This window comes from Thermobia domestica, chromosome 1 (assembly GCF_964235325.1).
Source record: "Thermobia domestica chromosome 1, izTheDome1.hap1.1, whole genome shotgun sequence".
In the NCBI taxonomy this organism is placed as follows: domain Eukaryota; kingdom Metazoa; phylum Arthropoda; class Insecta; order Zygentoma; family Lepismatidae; genus Thermobia; species Thermobia domestica.
The window spans coordinates 46,060,891-46,087,985 of NC_137454.1; the positions used below are offsets into that span (position 1 = coordinate 46,060,891).

Genomic DNA, 27,095 nt, shown 5'->3' on the forward strand with positions numbered 1-27,095 from the left:
TATCCTTTCATCTCTTCAATTCGATTTTATTTTTCTCACGATCACTATACTTTCATACTTTACTTCCCTCCTATTGTCACTCAAAAGAGAGAGAGAGAGAGAGAGAGAGAGAGGAGTCCAGTTGGAAGAAACGGACGCACTAAAAGTAAACTAGCAGCCGCAAATGCCAAATGCCAATCTATCATCCTTGCAGCAGAATTAGTGTTCATTTTCACTGTAATTGTGTAGTTCCATTTCTGAAATGTTATTTCTTCACGGGTTACTCGTACCACCATAAATCTTTGGCACATATTGTGAATAAATGGTCCGCGGTTAGGAAACACGGTTTCTCTGCAACAAAATTGAAACGGAGTTCTCTCGTGCTTTGCCAACGATTTCTTTATGGAGCGTTGCTGCGACTCTTGCTTTGTACGTACGTACAACAGTAGTGTAAAGTCGACTAATGCTATTCGTCGTTTCGCTTACTGGTGAATATTAGCAACTGATTTCTTATGCTCAGTTGCGGTGAAAAAAAAAATAATAATTATGGGGTCCTGTTTTCTGTAATTGTAATAATTTTCTTTTCCACTTCCAACAAACATTTAGTTCGTGTTGTTTCATTTAGGTCTGTATGTAGTTTGCAAGAAGTTTTCCAGACACATTCGTCAGACAGAAAGACAAACTTAGTATACATTTTGCATTTTGTACGTAATTGTTAGTCTAGCTGCTTTTGTATGTTATTATGTAACCGTAATTTGAGGTAGATAGAATTCTAACTTAACTGCGATTTATTATGGCCATGTGTGTTTTGTTAAGAAAAAAGGGTTAAGTTTAGAGTTACCCCTCCGCTTTTTATAAAAATCAGGAAAATTTACAGGAGAAATGAGGTAAGAAATGATAATTTGAAGTTTTTATTTGATGTTTAGGAATGTAAGATCGGCAGGAGAGTTATGTTTAATGCGAGAAAAGATATGTGGAAGTTAGTACTATTTGCCGGATGCGGAAGCATTCACGGAAGGTTTCAGCAGCATGGTAGTTGTAAAATATGGCGAATATGGCGAACAGGTGTAACGGATGCGCAAAAATAACGAAGAAAACCTTTTAAATTTTTGTGAAACACACGGAGTACTGAAATTAAGTGAAATACAACAATGTTTAATACTTTAAGCACTGTGTTTTGTATGTTGCAAAGTCCAAGGGCAACTTCAGACTGGAGGGGCAACTCTAAACTTAAGCCAAAAAAAAAGGGGGAAAAGCACATATGATACTGGTACGTATGCACTTTTGAATTATTGGTGGCAAGGGAGGGGGTGTCCTGCTGGCATCGTATGTCTCCACGACTGCCCCCAGACATCACTTTTTACGTCAAGAGATGTAAAAAATGAAATGAAATCTTTCAGTTTTACGTTCCACGACTATGCCGTTTATTTTAAGGGCATAGTCGATGATTAAAACAAATGAATCATATTGAAAGAATTGGTGGAATGTGAAAGTGGGAGGAAACGGGAGTACTCCCAGAAAACTCTCGGTGACTATGTTACCTACCACAAACTTATCTGGCCGTGAACTGAACCAGGGATCCTACACACCTGAGGTAACCGTTCTACAACTTAACCACCGTCATCCAGCATCGCATGTAGTTAGCGTTAAAAGCTAGAGCGTAATTTAGAGAACCATTTAAAAACCATAGTATTTTTGAGGGTTATTCGCGATTTTCGCTATCGGCGGGGTTATTGTCACCAATTTCTGCAGATAATCGTAACTTTACTGTGTATCACAACTTGAACTTAGATTTGTAATGAGTAGACTATTAGTTTTATTGCTATTAATATTTTTCTATCTTTCAAGTCTATGATTGCAAGTTTTACAGCATAACTGCATGAGACACATCACAAACTAACACACTCCAAAGTGTTAGTTATATAGCATGTTCCACTTAAAAAAAATTCAGGGTCGTACTTACTGAGATAGATAAGATTAAGAAACTTTTGATCCTTCTAAAAGTATCAAACAAAATATTTTCTTTTTTTTTTTTTTTTTAAAAAAAAAGAAAAACGTCTTATTATTAAAGGACTTTCAGTGCAAGAAAGAAAAACAATTCCATCAATATACACGGAAAAAAGAAAAAATGTATTTCTTAAACCACTCTGGTGGGAAAATCAGTCGTCGGTAAGTCAGCTTAACTTTTAAATCGGCATTTTTTGAGACTTGAAATTGAAGTTGGAAACTGTTACTTCATATATTTATTTATTTTTGTAACAAACATAATGTACCTTTATTGCTAAAGAGACGGAACATTGAATACCTGGATTTTAACCGTTTCGATGAAAAAAAAAAAAAAAAACTCTGCAATAATATGTAGTATTCATGGCTTAGCCTGACCAAACCGAAACAACTGGGAACCGTAGAGCTAGTGAACAGACGATTCTACTTACAACTGACGTCTAGGGGAGACTACTCGATCCGGCAAATACTGTTAAGTTCAAGCTTACTCACACATAATCTGAGCACTCTCGAATGGCCTTTACGGGATAACATTCAAACATTAGACTCGACACTCGTTACGGCTATAAATACTGGCGGAAAATGACGTGCAGATTGACGTTGAGTCCAGATTGATTGATTGATTGATTGCGTCCAGATTGATTGACGCTATTTCAGAACTGAATGAATTGTCAAATTATTTCAAGATACTGGATCAACTCTGGCAATTCATTGTCTTAATTGGAATCGAATCAGTAAGTAAAGATACACATAAGAATCACCGGTTATATAGTATTCAATGCACATAACACTAATACCAATAATAGCAATAATAAGCAATATTAAGTTTCTTTTTTTTTTTAAAGTAAACAATTGTGGACTAAGAACTTACCATCATGAACTTTTCGTATTCTTCTTCGATGACGGTGCCATTGTAATAACGATGTTGAGCTTTGGTATCGGGAAAGTAATAACCTCGTCGACACACGCACTTGTAACTGCCTCGCCGAAAACCCAGTCCTGGGATTGGAACACACTGCAAATAAATAAGACAAGAAAATGAAATTACATTTCACAACGACTAATTTAAATCTTAATATATTATGAATATGATGAAATATGTATAAAGGTTAATTCATATGTAGTGTGCCATACCCGTGCTATTTCCCCTGCCATACTCCGTCTGTGTCACGGTCAGGGTTGCCAACTTTTATTAAGAAAAAATACGGACAGGACAATCGCTGTTGGAGTACACCCGCGGAGACGACTCCGCGTACAGCAGCAAGTCATTGACAATGATGTAAATAATCAGCTGAACAACACGAATTTGAATGGAAGCGACATTTTCATATTTTCCCATCCACTGCTCATCACTAGGTATTAGCAATATATGCGACGAATTCAAAGCAAAACTATTCCAATTTATTTAATAGAAACAAAGTTTAGAAAGGAAACTATACAGATTTTTTAAATCACAAATGAGTCCATAATACTGTTAAGGAATTATTGGCATGTGCAGTTACTAAAATCAAGTCTTATTCTTTGACTATCATCATACAGGAAATTCAAACCAAAACAATTGGCATTTATTTAATATAAACAAACTTTAGAGAGAAAACTAAATACAGTACATGTTTGGTTTATCTTACGAACAAATGGGTTATAGTTACCACCCGGTTAGTATTACTGCCACTGCGATAGCAGTCACTTGCATGTAGAGATTGCGAAACAATATTTTTGGCGCCGCATGGAATATACTATCGTCACAATCGGCTGGATTATCAACTCAAAACAATTAATTAGGGAATAACTATAAATTAAAGGCGATCTGCTATTTTTTTTTTCAGGAGTGAAATAAAAACACAAATTTTTTAAAATTGATTCTATACATAAAATTGTGCGTGTAAAAGAATTAGTTATTCCTTTGTAGAAAGACCTAGTAAGATATTAATTAACTTTGAAAATCGATATATCAGGACAATATGCGTTACGACGAGTGTCCGGTCTTGACACGGGACAAATAAGTCAGAAATTGGTACAGTTCCGACAGAATCGGGACGGTTGGCAACCCTGGTCACGGCCGTAACGATTCACATATACCATACCGTGCCGTGCTGCTACTGCTTTTTATACCGTTTCCCTTGGTTCTGGTCACCTTCGTGTCGCTTCGTGTGCTCCGAAGAGAGACGAAGGATCGCGGCCGATCAGCTACGACCGGCTAGTTTCTATTCAAAACGGCCTGTCGGGGCACGGTATAGGAACGTCACAGGCACAGCACGTTATGTGTGAATTTAAAAAAACAACCCAATGAATTTTCAGTGTCAAAGCCTTAAAAGAAACTCTATGGGCCACGGCATGTGTGAATTAACCTTAAACATGACTTAGTGAATGAAATTTCCGGTAGTTCGAGTCATGATAAGCAACCGATGTTCGTTTTAGGGATATCTTTACTTTGTTTGTGGATTGGACAAAATTGATTATTCTAACGTATCCATTGTTCTCTTAACTTAACTCAACTCTAGTGGGAATAACTATTCGGATATCTTACTTTTACTATAATAGGATTAAGTCGGTATGATGTCTGACACGAACCTAACATCATGTTAAACAATATAGGTTATGGGTTTGATTCTGATTTTACTATTTGGTATCTTTTATTTGGTATATATCTTATCTTATACAAGCATAGATTGCCTTCCCTTCTGATCTAGTGGCTGGCATACATGTACTTTTGATGTACGGGGACCCTTGTTCAATTCTAGATAATAGAGTATTGAGATTTGAACACATTACGGTGGTTCGAGTTTTAGCTGATATTGTGGGAACACATCTCACATATCGTCGGCCATGAAATAGGGACTCGACAGCAACACCAAAACGTAGATCATAATTTGTGATGCTTGAGATATGCATTCTAATGTAAACATACAGAGTTGATTAAAAACGTTACGTTATAGAAGATTTTGGATATTACTTCCATCTATAGCCTTAAGCCCGTCACATAAGAAGGATGAAGAGAACAGGCGTGTCTTGGATTAGCTCTGAGTGATCATGTTTCCATCCCAATGGGCATTACAACTCAGCAATGGCGCGCTGCTATAGGCAGGTTCAGTGCAGCATTCGAAATGAAAGTTTCGAAGGAAGAACTTGTAACAACGGAGAAATATAGAAATGGGAAGGCGATCTCCCTAGCAATTGTGCTGATAGCGCTGTTGATAGGTAACATTGAAAAGGTCAGTGAGCAAAGCTCTTGAACAAAAAATAGAAGACATCCTTCAAAAGTTAAACAGCATGGAACCGAACGTGAACAAGATTGGATTAATTGATGCAAAAATAGACAAATTACAGTCGAAGTTTGATGACCTTTCAAAGGAAGTGAAAGATCTAGAAGCAAAAGTGCTCACTTGCAGGATAAGAACAGGGATTTGCGACAGAAAATAGATGAATTTGAAATGAAGTGCGACTATAACGAAAATCAAAGCATGAGAAACAATCTTCCGAAATGTGCAGGTCAAAAGTGAAGTCACGCGAGTATCATGGAAAGACTGTGAGGTGGCTATGAAAGATATTATAGAAAATAGTTAGGGATTAACATAGAACATAGAACGCGCACATTTCTTAGGTAGGGGTCGCAACCAGTCGGATATAGTCGTGAAATTTCTGCGGTACAAAAAGAAGGCAGAAATGTTGTGAGGGAAATCCAAGTTGCAGGGATCCCGCATGTACATACATGAACAGTTTTTAGAAAAAGTGCTTGCTGAAAAACGATTATTGTCTGAAAAAGTACAAGAGCAAAGAAGGAAGGACGGTACGCAGTGTTAGTGTTTAATAAATTGAAGATTGAAGTGGTTATCTATCGTGCTGACACAACAAGTAACACAATGTTTAAAATTTTCCGCGTAGCAGTGATGAAAATAACAAGAGAAGTGAATTTAGCGCTAGTGCTAATACTTCTGTAGTGTGTACCAGAAAAGAAGATAAAGGCGAGAGTGTGGTCAGAGAAAAAGTGCGTGTGGTTACCAATACTGAAGACAGCTTTCAAGAGAAAGCCAAAGGTGGAAAACATGGAAGGTTTATGACCTCTCGGGCACAAAAGGAAGACTGTGTAAGGCGGAGCAGGGAAAGAGCAGGAGCCTCACACGAGGGATGCAGCTCAAGCGCTAAAACAAATGACCTGGAAACCCACATCCTCAAGTGTTCTCCGACCAGAGATGAATCACATAGGTCTCGATACAATGTCCATCAGAGACAACAGAAGCCAACATTTCCAGTAAGTAACTGTTCTTCTGGTAGAACCAGTGACCCATCAAAATCAAAACATAAAAACCTAACATTTTCTTTGTACTTTCAAAAAGTCAATGGTCTGCGAACTGAAACAAGTTGTTTTCATAATGCTGTTTTATCTCTTATGACTTTATTAGCTTGGCAGAAACTTCTTTAACGATAAATTATTCTGACTCAGAATTCTTTGACGATAGGTATGTGATTTGGAGGCAAGATAGAAATATTGAACTATATATAAAAAAAGGAAAAGGGCAGGGGCGTATTGTTTGCTGCGCTTAGAAAATATAATATTTAAAATGTAAGTAGCTGGAAACTAACTTTGAAAGTGTAATTGTCAAACTGGTTTTGAAGTCAATTACCGTGCATATTTGTTCTGTTTACATAGAGCCTGATTCAACACTTCATATATATGAACAGGTTTTTTTTTGTTTTTTTTTTTTTGAATTTTTAGAATCAAATTGTCCTGTGCGTTGCACAATTCTTTTGTATAGGGGATCTGAATCTACGACAAATAACTAGTTCAAATTTTGATTTGATGATGTTACCAGCTAATGTATAAGTCCTGATAATTTTATGTCTCTTTTTAATTTGATTTCAATTAATAATATTTTTAATAGCAATGGCCAAACCTTAGATTTTGTTCTCACAAATCTCTCAAAAGTAACAGTTCAAAGAGAATGCGATCCACTGATAATAGAAGATAGACATCATCCTCCCCTTCTCATTCAGTTTACAGCATTCTATTTAACCAAACTTAAAACAGTGCTTAACACAGTAGGTTATAATTTTAGGAAAGCGGATTTTGAAAAATTTACCTTAACCTATTAGCTATGGATGGGGGGATTTTGTGGAATGTTAAGTATGTCAATCAAGCTGTGGATCTATTTTATGAAGTAGTGTATCAAATATTCGATGATTGCATTCCCCGTAAAAGAGGAACTAATAATATCTACCCTACATGGTTTATCCCGAATATTACTAATAAAATTAAACGTAAAACGTTTCATCGTAAAAAACGTCGTCTCAATGTAGGCAACTCTAAGTACCATGAATACCAATTCTGTCAAATTCCGTGAGTAGGGAAATTAACGCAGAAATAACTGTTGATTATAAACAGTTTTTAAGCCGCACAGAAGATAAACTAAAAAATGATCCGAAATTATTATGGTCCTTTATTAAAAATAAATCGCGTGACTTGTCTTCTAATCGCATACTGTACAAGGGTCACGACCTTACTGATGATAGGGACCTAGCTAAAGCATTTGGACAACATTTTAGTTTAGTCTATGGCTCCTCAAAAGCGGACTATGGTGTATCGAGCATGTCTCTAAATGATCGTTCCAATGCTCTTCTTGATATATTTTCACTGCCTCTCATATCCCAAAAAGAAATAAAAGAAGCAACAAAGAAGTTGAAATCAAAAACAGCAAGTGGCCCAAATAGGATCCCAACGTACATTGTGAAAGACTGTTCAGATATATTTTTACAACCTCTGACTATTGTGTTTAATTTATCTATAAAAACATGTACCTTTCCTGAAAAAATGGAAGGAGTCAGTTGTGTGTCTTATACCCAAAATGAACACAGCTAGTAACATTGAACAGTTCCGACCAATTTCTATTTTATCCGAGTTTGCCAAGGTGTATGAATATATATTGCATAAACCAATAATGGATCATGTTAAACCTGCATTGTCTGTCAGTCAGCATGGACAGATCTACTGTATCAAATCTAGCACTAATAATAGACTACACTTCGAAGGAACTTGACAGGCAAGGACAAGTAGATGTCATATATACTTATTTTTCTAAAGCATTTGACGTCATTGACCATGACATTCTCTTAAACAAACTGGAATCTTTTAACTTCTCGAAATCAACTCTGCAATACTTTGCTTCCTACCTTCAAAATCGTAAACTAACTGTACTGTATCGAAATCACAAATCTCAAATCTTTCACGCAACATCTAGAGTCTCTCAAGGTTCGAATCTGGGACCTCTACTTTTCATTTTGACCATAAATGATCTTCCTGAGTGTTTTCAATATTCTAGAAATCTACTCTTTGCTGATGACCTTAAAATATTCAACAGAATTAAAACAATTCAGGACTGTTTAGAACTTCAGAGTGACTTACAAAATCTTGAAATTTGGTGTAAAAACAATAAATTTAAGTTAAATGATCGTAAATGCAGTTATTTAATATTCACTAGGAAAGAAAAACATATTCAATATGATAATTCAATATTAATGGAAAAACTGAGTAAGCCTGATTTTATAAGGGATCTGGGAGTTATTTTTGATTCAAAATTATCTTTTATGCAACATATTGAAACTATTTGCAAAGAAGCCTACAAGAATGTTGGATACAGTTATAGAGTCAGTAAAGATTTTGAAAATGACCAAACTTTAATTATACTGTATTATGCACACGTAAGTTCGAAATTAGAATATTGTAGTACTATATGGAACCTTAGTATACAGAAAGATTAGTTCTATTAATCTATGAATTCTGTATAATGTATATACTATGTAACACTGTAATTAGGCCTGTGTCTGTTGTGTTATATGTCAATAAATTAAATTATCTTAAATGAAGTCCCTTGGCGAGCACACTAGCCAGAGAAGGGAAAGTCAGACAGCGGCCTGGATCCTCTATAACAGTGGTCGCCAAACTTAAGAAGCTTCTAAGATACTTTACCGTTTTTAAATCCTACTGTGAGCTACCAAACAAAATAACTACTTTTTTTTATTATTAGAAAAAGTCTTACATTTGTTTATTGCCTATCAAGTGGAGGAATCAAAGTCAACCAACCGGAGCGTTAACGCGATCTACCGAAAGTGTCCCCGCGAGCTACTAGTAGCTTGCGATCGAAGGTTTGGCGATCACTGCAGTTAACTATCGTTCCGGCATTTGGCAGGTGTGAATGAGGAAAAATTTCACTCAGGATGTATGGTCTGTATAATCTGTTACACCTTTTCGACAGAGTGTGTAAATTAAAGACGAAATTGTTATATTCATTTTAGTCTGATATCTGGGGATTATTTATGAAGAATGGTTATAAGGGTTAAAAGGAAAGTGACTCCCGGAACCTATATTTTTTATATTAAGACTTTATCTTTGAACAAAGTCATCGACGGTCCTAATTGTACCCAAGTGCCCGTAAATCTGATGTCTCCGAATGACGAAGAGTGAAGGCTATAAGGGAATGACGGAACATTGCTTCACACATAGTGTCACTGGAAAGAAAAGTTGAACTAATGTGAAGGGAATTTCCTTCTATATGAGGAGGGAATTTGAAAGGACGATTGTTCTAGTTTTAAAAAACAAGATAAAGGTGATACAATTTCTTACAGAAGCAGCAAAGTTGACAACAAACAAGAGCAAGGCAAGGAGAACTTACGGTCAACATATTCTGAATTCGATGCATGGCTTGTTTTAGGGAATTACTTTAGCAATGGTCATTAAATTTCGTGAAAATATCTCTAGGACACTATGCTTACATACATATAGCAGTATAGCGTAATTCCAATCACCTCTGTTGCTAACTTTAAAATTTGACGGGCACAGCGTAGATAGTGCGTAGTTCGTCTAATTTAGTGAGATTTGTTAAACCTTTCCTTTTTGAACCCGTTACCTTTAGTCATTGTTCATCTTAAGTCAATTCTGCTTTAGCTCATCTCAAATGGAGCTAACCGACTATCTTCTAGTTATCCAACGTTTTTGAATTTTGTTTAAAAGAACATCATTTATGTTCTAAGTTATTTCGTTACAAGCATTTAAAATTTCCTAAGCTCAAATAAATTAAGAGTCGTCTGATGGATATGTGGTTAGCGTATCGCCTTAAGCACGGAAGACTTCCTTCCCTAGTGGTTTGAAATCTACGTTAAGCTCTAGGTCCATGTCCCATATAGCCTCGGTTCTGAACATGAAACTAAATTCAATGCCCAACAATCCAACAATAAGGAAATTTCGATTTTGTGGCTACTATATTAATAATACGTTTCAACTCAGAACGTTTGTGGTTACAGAATTGGCTCCACTATCTTGTTTGTTTCGTTCCTTCTTAAAATACCTTTTTGGATACCGTACATTTCATTATTGTCTTTACTTTTTTTTAGTACGGTCAGGCGTGTCAGGAGTGCACGTAGGGTTGCGAAATATCCTGTATATGTATGATGGTCCTGAATCTAAGAATTTGTTTTCATATCTTGCGTGAATTTTGTACAGTATGCAGATTTCTCCCATATTTGCTTATCATATGCACAGGCAGATCAGATTTTCTAAGCCATGACTAAGAGGGCACTCTCACTATACTGGCTTCATGGAAGAATAGTAACATTATACCCTTGGTTATTCTATCTTAATCGACATCATCTTGAATTTGGAAAAGGGTATATGTGAAAGAACAAAGCATCATCAACTTCTTATCGGTTTCTAAGATTGAAATTTTAATTTTTTTTTCGTAGTGTGTGGCGCAGACATGAAATGCTTCTAATATTGAACAATTGAAGAGCTATAATTTCTTGCTTGGTATCAATCTCCAATGATTTTATAGTATGTGATAAATTTAACAATCTTCTAGGTTATTTAATGTGAAACGGCTGCATATATATTTTTTCACGCGCTACCCTAGCTAATTGGTCGCAAGGAAGCGAGTGAAGTTAGATTTACACCGAAGTTGTACTACCCGAATGTGATATAACGTCATGTGGTACAGTATTATCATGGAAGCAAAGGTGGAATAAAGCGAGCCCTGAGGGGTTTCTAACCATCTTTGCTCGCTGACGCTGAAGGTATGTTTCTAACATAAGTAAATGACTCTTTATCAATTAAATTGTATGTGTCCGTCTCTAATTCTCCATTGCCCCTTACAAATCATCGGTTTGCGGGGGTCGCACTTCTTACTCTCCTGTTGGTTGATGACGTCATTGTTTATAAGTGCTATCAGAAATCTCTAGGTAAATGGTGGAAAAAGGACAATTTATGCATTATATATTACATATGAGTATTATTGCCATCTCATTTTAATGATAAAAGTGTCATGAAAATAAAAAATATTTTTTTAAAAAAACTTTCTTTGGATCGGTTTTAAACTCACACCAAAAGTGAATTTCATTATTAGCCGGCTCGCTCACATGTTTCGACCGACAGCAACTGGCGTTTAATTTGTGCTATATGTGTGCTACGTGGTGACAAACATATAACTCAAACCAATCAGAACCATGTATTTAGTTCCTATGGCTAGCGTTGAGCGTGATTCAAATATATGCGACCCGGCTGACCCTCAATACTTCATAAATTTTAAAATTATATTGTATTACACGAGTATTATGGTATGGGTAAGAGTTTACTTTGTGCCGACCAGTGACTCCATAGTACAAGTAGTAATAGGAGTAGGAGCAGGAACAGGAAAGAAATCCCGCAGGGGTTCCGGGAACGAGGTTAGATGAATCAGTTCCAGTCACTGGTCCGAACAAAGTAAACTCTTGCCACGGTGTATATTTTAATTGTATTAATATATTATACAAACAACTTACTATACAGCATGTTCAAATGCCAAAATTTCTTATGTTGCATTATATTTAGAAATATGCTTTCAGTTTCTATTTATTTATTTATTTGTCTTCTTTCTGTTTTGTTTACAAATTCGAGACCTATATATCACACACACATTGAAGAATTATGGCAACCATGTATGTACACGTGCATATCGTATTGATATAACCAAACGTTAATAATAAGTTTTTTCCAGTAACATAAACAATATATATGGATTTATGTTTTTGTGTAAAGCATCTTTTTTTTTATTTTTTATTATTGTTTCTAGTATGTAGGAATGAATGTTTAATTTGCATGGTGTTTTTATATTGCTCGATTTGTACATTGATTGAATGAGAGAAAAGGCGCAAGTCTTAACTATGACATTTAAAATGAATAAGTAAAATGAAATAATGTGTTTACTTAAGTGTAAATAAAAAATATCCGTAATCGAAATATGTACTTTTATCCCTATATGCATATGAAAGATCAATTACAAGTCGTGTGTACCCCGAAACGAAACTCGAATCTCCTGCAATAAATGAATCATGGTTTGCACATTAAAACAGGATGAAATTACTACTAAAAAAAATAAAGCTTGAATGAGATGAAAACTCAACACAATACTATTATTATATTTACTGAACAATGCGTTGTAGCATTTATTTCTATTTATTGTTATGGTAACAATATATTCAAGAACATTTACTTCCAAACAAAAGGAAGAAACGGTACGCTCCACCATACTAATTTTTTAGCTCCATTTTCTTCAACTAAAGTAACTAATGTTATATTGGCGTTACTACTGACAGCGAGACATTTTTTATTTGAGGAGATATGAACAAAGTTGTAAAGCTCTCCCGAAAATTTTCCTCAAAAGAGAATTCTCTATCAAAAGTAAACTAATCCCCTTTGGTGATTTTTGTTTTCAAGAGGAATGACTTATGCCATATATTAACACGTTCGCTGCGGCACACACTGGACGAATTGCACTATCTAGGTGTGCAAAAGTCCAAAATGAAGTTGCTTGAAATTGCATCCATTGTACCCGTAATGAGTCATAAATAAACTACAGATGACAGGAACAACAATAGAAAAAATATTACGTTCTGCAGGAAAATGGGTTTGCACTATAAAAGATTGGTTCTGATACAGCAGCAGGCACTACTACTAGTGGTCTGATTTAGACAAAGTTAACCCATCGTGCTCAACGTTTGTTTGACTGTTAGAAATCGAGGGCTGTTGCATTTGCTGCTGCAGGTGTTTACTGTGTTTACTGTGTTGCAGGTGTTTAATGAGTTTACCATAAGTAACACGCGTACAACATCGGATGTTGCTGTTCCTACAAAAAAGTATGTGATATTGCATTTTAATGGAAAATAATAAAGATACTCACCTCGAAATATGTTTATGTGCATTTTATAAATGTTCTTGTATGCTGTAATAATGAGATTAGCTGCAGCAAACTGCAACCCGATGGTGTGTTTAGTTATTTCAGATAACGATGTGTATGTCGTGGAGGGAGCTGTTTCATGTTGAGCGTTAAGAAAGAACCCTAACTACCAAAAATGCTGCAATTGAACATATGTCTGGAGGTGGCTGGGACTGAAGAAGAAAAACTCAGATGAAAATGAGTATATTCAGCAGCAAGTAAAAAGTTTTAATAGTAAAGTGTATCAACGTGGCAAAAATCGAATAGTGTTCTGAAGTCATTTTTATCACGAGAAGGTAAGTGTCTGGATAACAATGTCAGCTTTGTGCCTCAACAGCAACAAGATGAAGACTCTGAAATAACACCCCACACGTTTGCTGCATCTCTTCTCCCAGCCAAAAGTAAATTACTTTAGACGGCAAATGCTAATTCTTCTGTTGAATGTGTCTTCACTAAAGAGGGAAATTTCTCTTCTTCGATGATACAGATCGTTGTTCAAATTCCTTCGCTGGCCTTCCGAGTGTGCCTGCAGGATGATGACCCTGGCTCTGGATCATCTTCTTGCTGTAGAAGCACAAAGCTGACATTGTTATCCAGCCACTTACCTTACCTTGATAAAAAATTACTTCAATTCAGGATTCGATTTCTGCCATCTTTAATACACTTTGCTATAAAAATTGTTTACTTGTTGTTGAATGTACAGGTTTTCATCTGTGGGTGTCTTCTTCAGTCTCAGTCTGCTCTAGACATTAGTTGTAGCTGCACCATTTTTGGTAGCAAGGATTCTTTCTTCACGCCAAATATAAAATAGCTCTCTCCGAGATATAGACATCGTAGCTGAATTGATTAAACACATAATCAAATTGCAGTTTGCTGCAGCTAATGCCACTATTATTGTATACAAGAACATTCATGTATTGCAAATAATCATATTTCGAGGTGGATATGGGTGGATATCTTTATTATTTTCCATTAAAATGCAATATCACACACACACACACACACACACACACACACATATATATATATATATATATATATATATATATATATATATATATATATATATATATATATATATTGTAAAAACAGGAACTTCTGATGTACGCGTACTACTTATGGTAAACTCGTTTTTTATCGGTAAATTTGTATTTCAATCACAATACATCCCTGCAGCAGCAAATGCAGCAGTTCTCGATTCTAACAGTCTAGATAACGTTAAGCACGATGGGTTAACTTTAACCCTCCAAATCTAACCACTACTAGTATTAGCTGCTGCTTTATCACAACCCATCCTTTATAAGTGGAAACCCATTTCCCTGCAGAACGTAATATTTTTCTACTGTTGTTCCTGTCATCAGTGGTTTCTTTCTGACTCATTATAGGTACAATGGGTGCAATTGCATGCAACTTCATTTCGGACCTTTGCACAGCTAGATTGTGCTTTTCGTCCAGTGTGCGGCAGTGTAAAACAACTGAGTTTGGATCACAGTGCTATTCGAGTCACTGTGTGTCTTGTTGAAGGTTTGTCCGTCGGTGCGTTAGGTACGACGTAGCAAGTGTAATTATTACTTGTAAAGCACCAGATACCAGACCAGGATATTCTCCTCTCCCCTTTAGCCAGAACTTGTTTAACTCTTAGTTCCAGAAAACCTGTGGCAAGGATGTATTCCCTTTTAGGGAAGTTACTGTTTCCATTATATACAAGAAATGGATTCTACTATTATAGAAATAGGATATCGTGAGATCTCTGCAATAGGCATATGAAAAATCCCAGACAAGCTTATTACAAACCAAAAATTATAACGGGGTTGTGATAGCAATTAGGTTGAGAACCACAGCGTTAGATTGAAGAAGCACTTTGAATTTCAATCTCATTTCCAGCTTTATTGATGCGTTTATGGAGATGGAGTTTTACGAAGCTTTCCATATTCTCTTATAAAAAATAAACATTGTTTTCTGACGAGATTCACGTCAAAGGCAAGTTTTTATGGATGCAGTACTGGAAGGAAAACAAAGTTGCGGTTATAGCACATTTGCATCCATGAGAGTTGAAAATTCTTCAGTTCCAGCCGTAAATCTTAACAGACAAAATGTCATAAAAAGGGAAAAAACAAGGAACTCACGACCAAACAAGAATATGAAGCATCAATGAGAACTCAACTGATGGAACAGCAACACCATTACGAGTATAGTGCATCAGTATACGATTTTTCAGAGTAATCATATTGCTTTACGAAGACGTTTATTACAATAGCAACAGTGTATTGTGACTCAAGATACCCGATCTGATACGTTTATTAACGGTGTTCCACAAGAAAATGTTTAGTCCCCCCTTTCTTTTCTCACTATTTATCTACAACGCAACAAGTAATACAGTATATACATTATGTAAACATTCGAGTTGCACATGATAACGAATGGCACCGTTGCAGGCTTACGAAAGTTTGATGAATTTACAGTGCGTTCTACGAATAACACTAAGACCAATCTCCTGAAGAAACCAAGGCAGATAGAAACATGAAACCTTTTGTGACCTTCAAGGGATATAAAAGACAACATTACGCTGATATGGAGAACCCCCCATGAGGTTCGCTCAAGAGAGTTACGGATGTAAATATAAAATTTTAAACAGCAAGCCTTACCGTGTAGTACCTCGTTTGAAAGGTAATCACGTGTAGAGACCAATTTTGGAAACTACATGTCGCTAGCGTGTCATTATCGAACATGGCGGCCATCCGTAAAAAACGGTCCAAGTACGTTTCACGCATAACACTAAGGCCCATTTCCTGAGGAAACCAAGGCAGATAGAAACGTGAAATCTTTCTTATCCTTCAAGAGACAAAGAAGACAACATTATGCGGATATGGAGAACCCCCATGAAGTGCACTCAAGGGGGTTACGGGGGTAACTATAAAATTTTAAATAGCAATCCCCATCGTGTAATACGCTCGTACCTCGTTTGATATCTGATGACTTGTCAAGTTCTGGGAACTGCTTGTCGCCATCGTATCTCTATCCATAATGGAGGCCATGTGTAAGTACGGTCGAAGCACTCGTAGTTACCTCTCATAACCCTCTTAGGCCACCCTCGTGGGGGATTTTCCTTATCAGCATAATGTCATTTGTGTCCCTTCAAAGTTACAAAAGTTTTCATGCATATATCTGCCTTGGTTTCTTCAGGAGACGGGCCTTAGTGGAACATATTGATTAAAAAAGGCAAGGGGTGTCATAATGGGGAGACTTTTTTCGATTATTTTTTCTTTAATTCATGTATGACCAGTGTTTTCTTTCTTCTTGCATGCAGTATGTAATAAGCAAATACATTACATACACAATTAATTATAATGTCAGTTATGTATGGTGTTCATTGAGCAAAACACTCAAAAAATAAAGACTTATCTTAGACTCGAGAAAATGTTATCCTTCCTTTTCCATTATTATTTTGCCATGAAACAATCGCCTGAGACATATACAATCCCTATATACAACAGTGTGGTGTTGGAATGTATAATGCTTAGGATTTTTTTTAAATTTCAACACTTTCAATGTACCCGTAAAAATGTAATAAAAATAGTGCCCATGTTTTTTTTTAAATATTCAATTAGGACTGGACAATCTACATAAAATTTGCAACCGATCAGTGAAAACGTCATCTTTCTAGAGCCTGTAGTTTCCGAGATCTCATTGTCGAAAGGATGGGCCAGAAACATATAAACGTAATTTAAAAGAGCTCCAAAGATGGCAGCACAACTCATTTATTTCGGAGAAGGCTTATTAAAGGCAAAGGCCTTTGAACAATAATTTAAAAGGATAAACTTTGTGAAAAATATTTTCTTGTTGTAAAGGTGAAATCACAAATAACCGTAAGTCAAAGGTGTGAAAGCTGAGGTTATAGGTTAGAGCTCGGTCGCTCTTAATTCGTACTGTAGCATTTTAATAGATATATAGTGCATAAAACAGTGTCAAAGAGAGGGCGTAACCCTCTAATGGCTGGGAGTGCAACATCTCTTCCTCAAAATGGATGCTCAAAAATGATGAATAAAGGTACATATTTTATACCTATACTCCCTCACCTAAAAAAAAAACATAAAACACTTTTAAAAAGTCACGAAGATTTAACTAGACCTGGAGAAGAAATCAATAAAATCAAAGTATGAAAATTTCAGATATTATACACTCTTAAATCTTACATTTGTTACAAAAATTGAAAAGAGTGCTCCCTCAGGACACAAAAGTTACGTTAGTTAATTCACTATACTAACCTTGAAAACAATACGTTAGTGTACGAAGATCTGATTGAAGGACCTGGGGTTCATTTAAAGAGAACACAGAATTTGACCAGATGTTCAAAATTATATTCACAAAAGCTCTCCATTAACTGAAATCTTCCTCACGTTGAGGAAAGCTCTCTTTTGATCTATATCCTTATCTGCTAGATTGGCCGATTTCATTTTAAACCATACAGCCGTTGACCACCTTGATTATACAGTCTTAGACCAACTTGGGTGCACAAATGCTTCCTTTCGGAGTTATATCCTGCCGAAAACATGGAAAAATGAACTTTGAAGGTTGATAGCTCCAAAACTCTGGAACATACCGTAGTCGTGTCTAGACTTCATATAAGAACTAGTATATGTCCTATCCAAATATCCAAGTTTCAGAATCCTATGGCACTTCCGTATACTTTTTATATATATAGTTGGTGAGTACTTCAAATTATATGCGTGTAGTGAAACTTCCTCTATAAACGTTGTTGCGTGAGTACCTTAGGATTCTGAAACATGCATTTTTGAATAGTGAACATATTGGTTCCTAAATAAAGTTTTGACCCGACTACGGTAAGTTCCATAGTTTTGGAGCTATGGACCTTTAAAGTTATTATTTTCATGTTCTCGGCGGGCTATAACTCCGAAAGGAAGCATTTGTGCACCCAGGTAGGTCTATACTTCTTGTCTTATCTTGGTGTCAGGAATCATCTCCCAAACGTTATCGGTGTTTGTTTTGAAACACCCTGTACATGTTTAAGATATGTATGGCCATAATGGCACTATAAAAGTCATTTTCTGGTCTCGAGTGATTTGTGACAATGTGACAGCCTCTTGAAATTAGGTTGTGATTGCAAGGTGTTATAAAAAAGTGATGGAAACCTTTATACGTTATTTATTGTTTTCTTTTTAGTTCAACGTCGCAGAATTGTGCTTGTTAGGTTAAGAGAGGTAAATGATTAAGGCAAGTGAATGATGATGTTAGAATTGGTGGAATGGGAATATGGGAAGAAACGCGAGTATCCCGAGAAAATCCAGAGACACGATGTTGTCTACCACAAATTTACATGGTCGGGATCGTATCAGGAACGCCACGCACCAAAGGTAAGCACTCTACCACTGAGCAACTCCCTTTCAAAGCTTTCAAACCATGCCAAACATGGACTCCCATATCATCTTACGATTGGGTATTCAATAACTTATTTGGCAAATTAAAATTAAAAAGGCTTGTAAATTACACTCGTTCTCTCAGCCCAGATGTGTTTTCAACGGAACGATGGCTCTGTGTTCAAATACAACGGTCGTCTATAAAGGATTAATAATGTAATATTTTTTCTTTATATTGAAATTCACATTTTTATTACTATAAATTTTCAAATTTCAACACACTTAAATTAGGAATAAATGAAGAAAAACGTAGTGAAATCATTCGTATCAGTGCAGAATTCTGTGTAAATTTGGTTATTGATAGATAACAACATATCTAAGTTAAATGGTAATAATGCTTGTATTCTCCAGTATCATGAAAGTATTAATTAAACATTAACAGTAGAAGAAAATGATGAAAAATATTGAAAAAGATGAAAATTCAAAAGCTTATTTTTTTCTTTTACAGCAAAATCATTAAATAATTATTTTAATTATTAGGACAAGTGAAATACTGTGGTCAAGAACTAATAACGTATATTTCTCTACTGGTAATATGCATAATAAAAAGCTTTTTTTTTTTTTCACTGATTTTTCGTTAATGCTTCCCATATGTTCCAGAAAGCATAGGTAAATGAGTTACCATCGACATAAGAGTTTAGGAATAATTTTATTTCCATTTTATCCAGGACATTGCTCACTGAAGATAACAGGAGGGAAAATCCATAACACTCTTCCATATTTTTGCCTCACGGATTTTGTTTACTGCCGTAGAAGTTTATTCGACAACATATACGAGAAAGAGGAGAACGGAAAATGCACACACACACACACACACACACACACACACACACACACACACACATATATATATATATATATATATATATATATATATATATATATATATATATATATATATATATATATATATCCAGTGCGTCAGTGTATGTTATGTGTGTGTGTGATAGAGAGAGGGCGCGCGCGAACAAGGTTGATCCATGTAAAACGAATCATTCCGGTTTATTCGAGTAGTATCGAGCACCGGTTTGCGGCTTCCACGTGGACGCTATCCACTCCTCATCGGCTGATAGGAACGAGATTCTGATTCACGCAGCTGTGAAGCGATAACCCCAGTCGATAATTGTGTGGTTAGTCAACCGTCTGGCGTTAAGAGTGTGGTATGATCCAAATAAGCCTGCAGATTGCAATAAAATTTTCGCCACACAATATTCTACCATTTTTTAAAACTTTTGTACATTTTTTTTCTGCTAAAAGCACTCTATTTTTCTTCCTTTCTTTGTTAATTTCTTTATTACGTCTATGTATTCTTACCAAAAAACGCCCACGTTAAGTAGTTTTTAATATTTTTTATAAATTCACAGTAGTTCGTGTGGTGATTTTGTACGAGCACATACACGCTGCCCTGAATGAGACTCGCGCACAGAAATTTTTGCACGGCTCATGCTAATTATTTCAGGCTCACCATAACCAATTGCATTCGCGCACACTAACGTCAATGCTCACTCTACATCAGGCGCACTATCCTCAATATGGTCGTTCACACATATTTCAGTATGACTCACGTTATCTAGACTCACTATCCCCAATGGCGCTCGCGCACCCTAATTTCAATGATCACGCTATCTCATGTTTACTATTCTCAATTCGCTCGTGCACACACATTTCTGGATGGCTCACGTTATTTTCGTCACGCTATTTCAATGGCGCTCGCTCACATTAATGCCAATGCTTTACGCCATCTCAGGCTCACTATCCTCAATATTAGTTCACACATATTTCAGTATGACTCACGTTACTTAAGCTCACTGTTCTCAATAGTCCTTGTGCATACTAATCGCAATGAAGCATACGCTATCTCAGGTTCACTATTCTCAATATGCTCATCAACACATATTTCAGTGTGACTCGCGTTCTCTAGATTCACTATCTCCAATGGCGCTTGGGAACATTAATCTCAATGCTCACGTATTTCAGACTTACTATAATCAAATCCCTCGTGCACACAGCTTTCAAGTTGGTTCACGTTATTTAGGCTCACTACCCCAGTGGCGCTCGCGCACACTAATCGCAATGCTCACGCTATCTCAAGCTTACAATTCTCAATATGCTCGTTTACAGATACTTCAATATGACTCACGTTATCTAGGCTCACAATTCCCAATGGGGCTTGGGCATACTAATTGCAATAAGGCTCAGGCTTGCACTCTCTCCATCTTCGTCTCGCTATCCTCTACAAGATTGACTCTAGCTCGAACTTACACTCATTAACCTTGTTAGGCTTGAGCTCACTTAGGGCTCGTTCCCGCTATCTCAATGTGAGTCGCACCTACTCGTCCTCGTGCTCAATTGCCTCATTGAGGTTCACACTCATTCGGACGCAAGCTCTGCCATTGCCGTGTTATCCACTTATAATACCAGTACTCGTAAGAGTTCGTGCTGAAGTCCGATTGAACCTGAGAGCCTGGCTTACAAGTTTGGAAACCAGCTGGTGTTGAATGCAAAACGTGATAAATACTTTTCTGCGAAATTATCGATGTTGCTCACTATTCTCCTCTGTAAATGTGGTTGTATGGTGATAACTATATATACCTAAGACCACCGAAAAACTGACGACTTTCGAACAGGAAAACGACCAATAATAACAATGCAGCTATGCAAAGTTAGCAAAACGGATAGTGTTAATTCAACTCTACCAGTGTTATGATTAACGCAGGTCTTGTGTACTGGTTTACACAGAGCCAGTATTGAGAGGAGTTAAATTAGAAGATGGTATTAATATTACAGTATTAATTTTGCACCGTTGAGATGTTAAAGAAATTTAAAAGTAGAGCTACGGTATACTTTCAACATGAAAATTTATATCCTGCATTGTTAGTAACAGAGTTCGCATGGTCAACGGAATCCATTAAGGACCTACTGCTGATATTTTTATTATTTGTCATGGGTCACCTAAGCCTTGTATTTGCTAGAAATAACGATTTAGGAAAGATATCCGAGTCACCTTAAAAATCCAATGTATCAGACATATACATCCACGTATACTGTATTTTTAACTTGCACACTGTCCTAAGGTGTTGTGAATATCTAACAAGGGAACCTTCCGAAAATGATAGTTGCAGCGAAAGATATGGCCTATGCCAATTGAAAGTGCTGTAACAGAGATGAGCATTCCCCAAAAATTAGCTGCCCATAGCAATAGGTTCAAGAAATATAAGGGGTGGAAGTTCGGGAAGCAGCAAGGTTGGACAAAGGGGAAAAGTGCAAATTCCGCAAAAGAGGGGAAGACGGCAAAATACAATGCTGACAAGTGATGTACAGAAAGAGACTTGCCACAATAGGGAACAAATGGAGGCCACCACTGGGGTTAACAGTGTTGCCAACTGCAATGAAAAGTACATGTTTTGCAAAGAGGACTATATGTAGTGAGTGTCACGTAGAACAATATTCAGTGTCATGTAGAACATAAGATATGACGTGTATAATCAATGCTACAATCTAACAAAAGAGAATAGAAAAAACAGAAGTACGAAAAATACGGAAAAGACGAAGTTGGCCATAATGCGCCACATTTAATCACGAGCTGTGCATATTAGAATGAACAAAACATAAAGCACCAAGTATGCAGGAAACTTCTGTTTTTTTCTATTGTCTTTTGTTAGATTGTACCACTGATTATACACACCATATCTTATGTTCTACATGACACTGAATATTGCACTCAATTCATATAGTGCTCTTTGCAAAACATGTACATTTATTACAGTTGGCAACACTGTTAACCCTACTGGTGGCCTCCATTTGTTCCCTATTGTGGCAAGCCTCTTTCTGTACATCACTTGCCAGAATTGTATTTTGCCGTGCCCCCCTTTTTTGCGGAATTTGCACTTTTCCCCCTTGTCCAACCTTGCTGTTTCCCGAACTTTCACCCGTTATATTTCTTGAACCTATTGCTATGGGCAGCTAATTTTTTGGGAATGCTCATCTCTGTTACAGCTCTTTCAATTGGCATAGGCCATATCTTTCACTGCAACTATCATTTTCGGAAGGTTCCCTTGTAAGTAATGGCATTGACAATTTGAATTAATTTTTATTTTACGCTATGAAGGAGCATTTATTTACATGATACATTTGATATTTACAACAAATAAGAAACAACGTATTATTTTCCGTAGTCTTTTACAAAAGTGATTTTGTAAGCAAACGAATTGTTTCACAAATTTTACATTAATGAAAGTTCTGCCATCTGTTTTTCATTATTCTTACACTTGTTCTCTGGGTATTCCAATCCATAAAGACTCTTCAATGTGGCACTAAGCTAAGATCATTTGACACACATTAGATTTCTTTACTGGAAATTTCCCGATTTTCTTTCTTTTATTTCAGAATGCGTGGTTGCCAAATCGCAACATCACAATCAATTTTGTTCTTCGTATGCAGTTATATTTAGTTCTCCGTAACTATTTATGGGACATAGTTTATTATTCTTTGTCATAGTCATTTCCACTTCATTATAAAGAAAATATTTCTGTAAACGTACCTATTTGGTAAATGTACAAAAAAGACCAATGATATTTTGCTAAACACACCATATTACAAGTAACAATGTGTAATTTTAACCACTACTGTTATATCAATTTAGTCCAAAACTCGTGGGAGTTGTAGCACCACGTGTATGTCAAAATATGTGAAAACTTAACGCAACTTGGGTAACATAGAGCAACTGTGTTGAATTAACACAGTGTGTATAGTATATACAAAGCATATATCAATGTGCTAAAACTATCAGATTTTCCGAGGAAACAACGAGTCTTGTGAAAGTTGTTGCTAAGTATCTAATTTCTATAGGGCAAAAACAATGATCTTAATACAACTCAGTTCTAACAGAAGATAGTTTCCTCGGAAGCCAGCACTTTAGCACGAAACCCACTGTTGAGTGGTGTTGAATTAGATGGTGATGTCAATTTTCAGGGTAAAAATAACACCGCAAACACGGCTAAACAAAGAAATAGATAAATAGGAAAACGCCTATATAATATTGATTCAAAATATACCTTGTGTTTTTAGAATCACTCTAGCTCGGATGGAGAATGTAAGTCATTGTGAAAGGTACTAACAAAGACAATTACTAGGGAAACCCAAAAGCATAACAGCAATTTACACATATGGTTGGTACCTTGAACACGGTTGTAGTAGTCTAAGTGTCCAGAAGAACTAAATTTAAAAGCATAATAAAGCATAATAACTTTGTAAACATAATGTACAACGATATATATATATATATATATATATATATATATATATATATATATATATATATATATATATATATATATATATACGAGTATTACACCGTTCTTTCTGGAGAACTTTTAAAGCACTACTGCAAAATTATGCCTCTAATTGCTGCAAATAAAAATACAATTTTGCGTTAATTATCAAGATTCTGTAATTCGGGCTTATTTCGGGCTCATTGGATTATCACATGAACTCGGGCTGGGCTCGGGTCTAAATGCTAAAACATATTTCGGACTCAGGCCGGGTCTCACATTGTAAATTCATGGCCCGGGCAGGGCCTGGGCTTAAAATTCCGGCCTGTGCAGACTTCTAGTATTGGATATTTTTTCTTTTCTTTTCTTTTTCTTTTTTTGCTTGCACCGACGTTACTCTAAAGCTGGCATGGCCCATTCTTACTTTAAGAGGACGTGAGTCGCAAGGAACTTTCAATGAAACTCTCAAAGTGCTTGATACATGCAAATTGCCGCCGTGACTGTTCACAAGGATATTAGTTGTCGCACTTGTTTTCCACGTTTTCTTTCTCTTGCTCATGACCTTCTCTGTTTATTAAAATTTTGATTTGGCTACTGTCTGGGCGGCGATCGCAGCCTAGCCACCTGGGTCAGACCGGGCCTATAGCTGCTCTATCAGAAAAGTAATGAATTATGCCTACCTTTGATTATCACTGATTGTATATTGGGAATTATATCTTTCAAGACTTATGTCCTAAGCGCTAGAGTTCAATTGTAGTCGAAGATTAATAACATTCTCATGATTCTATTTCTTTTCTGTTATTGACAATATGGACGTCCTTCACCGAGCTGTCTGAATTCTCACGTAGGTACCACATATGCCCTTTTGTTGTTTGTTAACCTGCATTTTATCTTCTTTACTATCCTTGTAACTGATCATGATCCCATATTGTGGTGATAGAATTTCGTCCAGATTGGTATGACTTTTGCGAGAAATCTAGATTTAAGGTTAGTGCTAGTCCAGTACTCATTACGTTGTCCTGCGAATACATAATTATTTCTGAGTGAACTATAACACCTCGTGCTTCCAATGTGACTTTCTCCATGGGGTACGTGTTTTCCCTACATATTATGCAAATCTATATTGACAGAGATATATAACTTCTGTGCATAACATTTAATTTCAACGGCAATATTGTATACTATAGATGCAGAGCATTTCTAGTGCAATTTAATCACGCAACAGTTCAGAATACATTACAGAATAACACATTTGTACCATATATACAGAATTTTGTCATTAAATATCAGGGATACATTCGACATACATAACTACGTGTATGTATTCCGTTTACAATAATTGAAGAGCTCAATTCCAAAAGAGCCTAAGTAAAGAAAAAAAAAATTCAGTTGGTATTTTGTGTGCGTTTCCATAATTCAATTTCCGTAAAAGAAAAGTAATCTACATAGAAGAAAATTGTAATTGTCTACGTTTCGTAAGATAACGGTGAAATTATTATTTATAGCAATAGTTTTTATAAGTGTTTGTAGGCATGAGTCAGAAAATAACTTCAGAGAATACAGTTGACTAAGGATAATTTGGAAAACAACGCAATTTTCTTTTGCCTACAACTAATTTGATTTATGTAGTTTTGGCATGAAACCCTGTGCAATATACGAAGATGCTGAAATGGAACTTAATAGAACCAATATCTAGAAATTGACAAAATTTCACTTAGGCTCTTTTGGAATCCACCCATTCATTTATTTTGGTTTGTGAGTTGGAATACCTAAGTATAAACTATAGTTTGGGTTATCAATCTTATCTGATCTTGCACATACTGACTTTTTTCGTCTTCAAAACGGCAAATTTCTAATGTTCATCGTTTTGAATGTCGTGTTGCATGAAAATAACATCATTATTTTCTTGTGTGTAAACGAACTTTTACCAGGTGTGTTTCCATGCAAAAATTTATTTTCTGCTAGCATTTACAGCAAGGATACGAAATAATGAATATATGCAAAAGAAACAAAATGTTCACAAAATGTGGCCGCATGTATCTTTCCAGCTGCAAAACATATGTCGAAACTATTTTTTTTTTTTTTTCATTTTGGCTGAAAGGTCAATATTTTACCTTCGAAATGATATCTTATTTCTGGCTGTATACATGTTTATTGATTTGATTGATTTTTGAGTTTTACGTCCCGTTCAGCAGCGAGGCTATATGAGAAGTAGATCTATTGATTAACGTGGAATCCGAACCACATGAGCTCCCGCCTGGAATCGAACCCGGGTCTCCCGCGCCAAAGGCGTGCATGCTAACCGCTTAGCCACGAAGGAGCTCTGTATGTATGTTTAGTCAGACACCAAGTACTAAGACTATTCATGGCTTTGGTCAGTGTCTCTTTTGTTAAAACCAAGTACTACTTAAGAAAAACGAAAGACATGTTTTACAAAATTAAATAATGACCGCCAATTTGACTTACATGAGGAAGGTACCAAGCTCGGAGGTAATATTCTAGCTTTGAGCTTTCTTCGGTCTAACTAGACTACGTTTGTTTTATCTTGGCACGCTCTCCGCCTAAAGGATGGATCTGTCTACAACGCGTTCTTGTCACGCTGCAGTTAAGTTGCGAGTTACAATACGCTAGGAAACAGCTGAACGCCACACCACACACCAGTCACTCACTGTAACACACTTGTTCGCGTGTGGCAACTATACCCGCCAAATAGCAATGACCTCATTTGATGGGCTGGCTGACAACTAACGTAACCTACACGACAAAGCCAACAATACGTCTGTTGGTTTAAAACGTTCACGTGAGTGCTAGCAGAAAGCACTTCAAAAGCCAACCAAGTGCACTGGCGGGAAGCGAGCCAAAATAAAACAAACATACTCTAATATCTGTACAAAATTACATCCGATTTCACGAACATGATGCAACTAAATTTCCAAATATCTGATAATTTTCCATGAAATGACCTAGCAAAATAAGTTATTACAATTATTAGCAAAACCGTTATTGTAAAAATGAAAGAAAAAAAAATATGTAATGATTGTTTCTGTCACAATATATGTATTATATAATAATTATGAACCTTGCTGCAATAAGGATTTAGCTCCATTTTCACTTATTTAAAAAAAAATATTTAAAAATTCGAAAAGGAGGCCAACTACAAGTAGTTTATATTT

At 36.1% G+C, this 27,095-nt stretch overlaps 1 protein-coding gene across 1 annotated transcript in view; it reads right to left on the minus strand.

The window, feature by feature from the left end:
• Nucleotides 1–27,095, minus strand: part of LOC145666031 (putative G-protein coupled receptor CG31760) — an 869,795-nt gene that overhangs the window by 548,459 nt on the left and 294,241 nt on the right. Inside the window, exon 3 of the mRNA XM_081733134.1 lies at nt 2,855–2,998. Coding sequence (XP_081589260.1) covers nt 2,855–2,998 — 144 coding nt within the window. The remainder of the gene's footprint in view (nt 1–2,854; nt 2,999–27,095) is intronic.